This window comes from Pinus tabuliformis, chromosome 1_1 (genome assembly GCF_031772625.1).
Source record: "Pinus tabuliformis cultivar Carrire ecotype Pingquan chromosome 1_1, CPIR1, whole genome shotgun sequence".
NCBI classification, from domain to species: domain Eukaryota; kingdom Viridiplantae; phylum Streptophyta; class Pinopsida; order Pinales; family Pinaceae; genus Pinus; species Pinus tabuliformis.
This window is the reverse complement of record NC_142297.1, coordinates 911,262,673-911,263,730: the sequence shown is the minus strand read 5'-3', so window position 1 is coordinate 911,263,730 and position 1,058 is coordinate 911,262,673. Positions and strand designations below refer to the sequence as shown.

The 1,058-nt window shown below is 42.4% G+C and overlaps 1 protein-coding gene across 1 annotated transcript; it reads left to right on the top strand.

Moving 5' to 3' along the window:
* The first annotated feature begins 211 nt into the window (after positions 1-211).
* On the top strand, positions 212-823 carry LOC149217361 (uncharacterized). Its single transcript, XM_089390194.1, has one exon. It carries the CDS (start codon positions 212-214, stop codon positions 821-823), a length of 612 nt encoding a protein of 203 aa, XP_089246320.1.
* Positions 824-1,058: the final 235 nt, after the last annotated feature.

Genomic DNA, 1,058 nt, shown 5'->3' with positions numbered 1-1,058 from the left:
GGTACTGATATGCAAAAATAATTCAAGGATCAAATAAGGAAGATTTATTCAAATTGCTTGATAATACTGATTCACCCCCCCCTCTCAGTATTATTTCCAACAGGTGGCCTCAATCTTCAGACAAATAGACAGGGACAGTCTCAGCATATCCAACACTTTGAAAAATTGGAGGAAGAACTTCTCAGAGAATGAGATCATCAACAAAGCGTGGATGCTAGCACCAGGCTTTGTCATCTGGAATGTTTGGAAAGAGCGCAATAGACGGATCTTCAAAAATAAAGCTAGTGAGCCCCAGCACATAATCAATCAAATTCTTAAACAGCTTAAAGAAACAGTTAAAATCCTTTTGAAGTCAACTCCCAAGGATCCTCCTCTGCCTCACGAGGAGAAGATTATACAAAATTTGGGACTACAATCCATCAATCCTCAAGGAATAAGAAAGGAAGTGAGAACAATCAACACAGGGGCCAGTAGTTGGCAGCCCCCTCCACAGGGCTTCTTCAAAGTAAACATTGATGGAGCTTCAAAAGGAAATCCAGGGGTAGCTGGCTTTGGGGGTGCTATAAGAGATCATCAGGGGCACACTAAATACATCTTCCATGGCCACTTGGAAAAGGGTACCAATAATATGGCTGAACTTCTAGCATTAGAACAATGCTTGGAGATCCTGGTGGAGGAAAATGTACAGAATGCTATCATTGAAGCTGATTCGGAATTGATCATTAGAGCAGCCAAGAAGATTCACAATGGAACTTTTCCAGACAAAGTGTCTAAGCACTGGAAGCTACTGCAGGTTTTTTACCATATCCACTCTCACTTGTAGACCCTTAAAACAATAAGATTTGTCCATGTCAGAAGAAAGGCAAACATGCTAGTGGATCGGTTGGCTAATGAAGGAGTGGCCAATAAGGACAGGGATTATCGGCAGGCATGGGAGTTGCTTCCTGCCAGAAAACTGCGAGAGGACTGTTTATTCCTGGCAACCAAAGATTTGGAACTGTGGATGAACAGTACTGATCGAAGGGATTTAGGAGACAGGTGTGAGGATGGTATCACCT

Coding starts and splice junctions, on each gene's coding strand:
- LOC149217361 (XM_089390194.1), top strand. CDS start 212: ATGCTAGCACCAGGCTTTGTCATCTGGAATGTTTGGAAAGAGCGCAAT.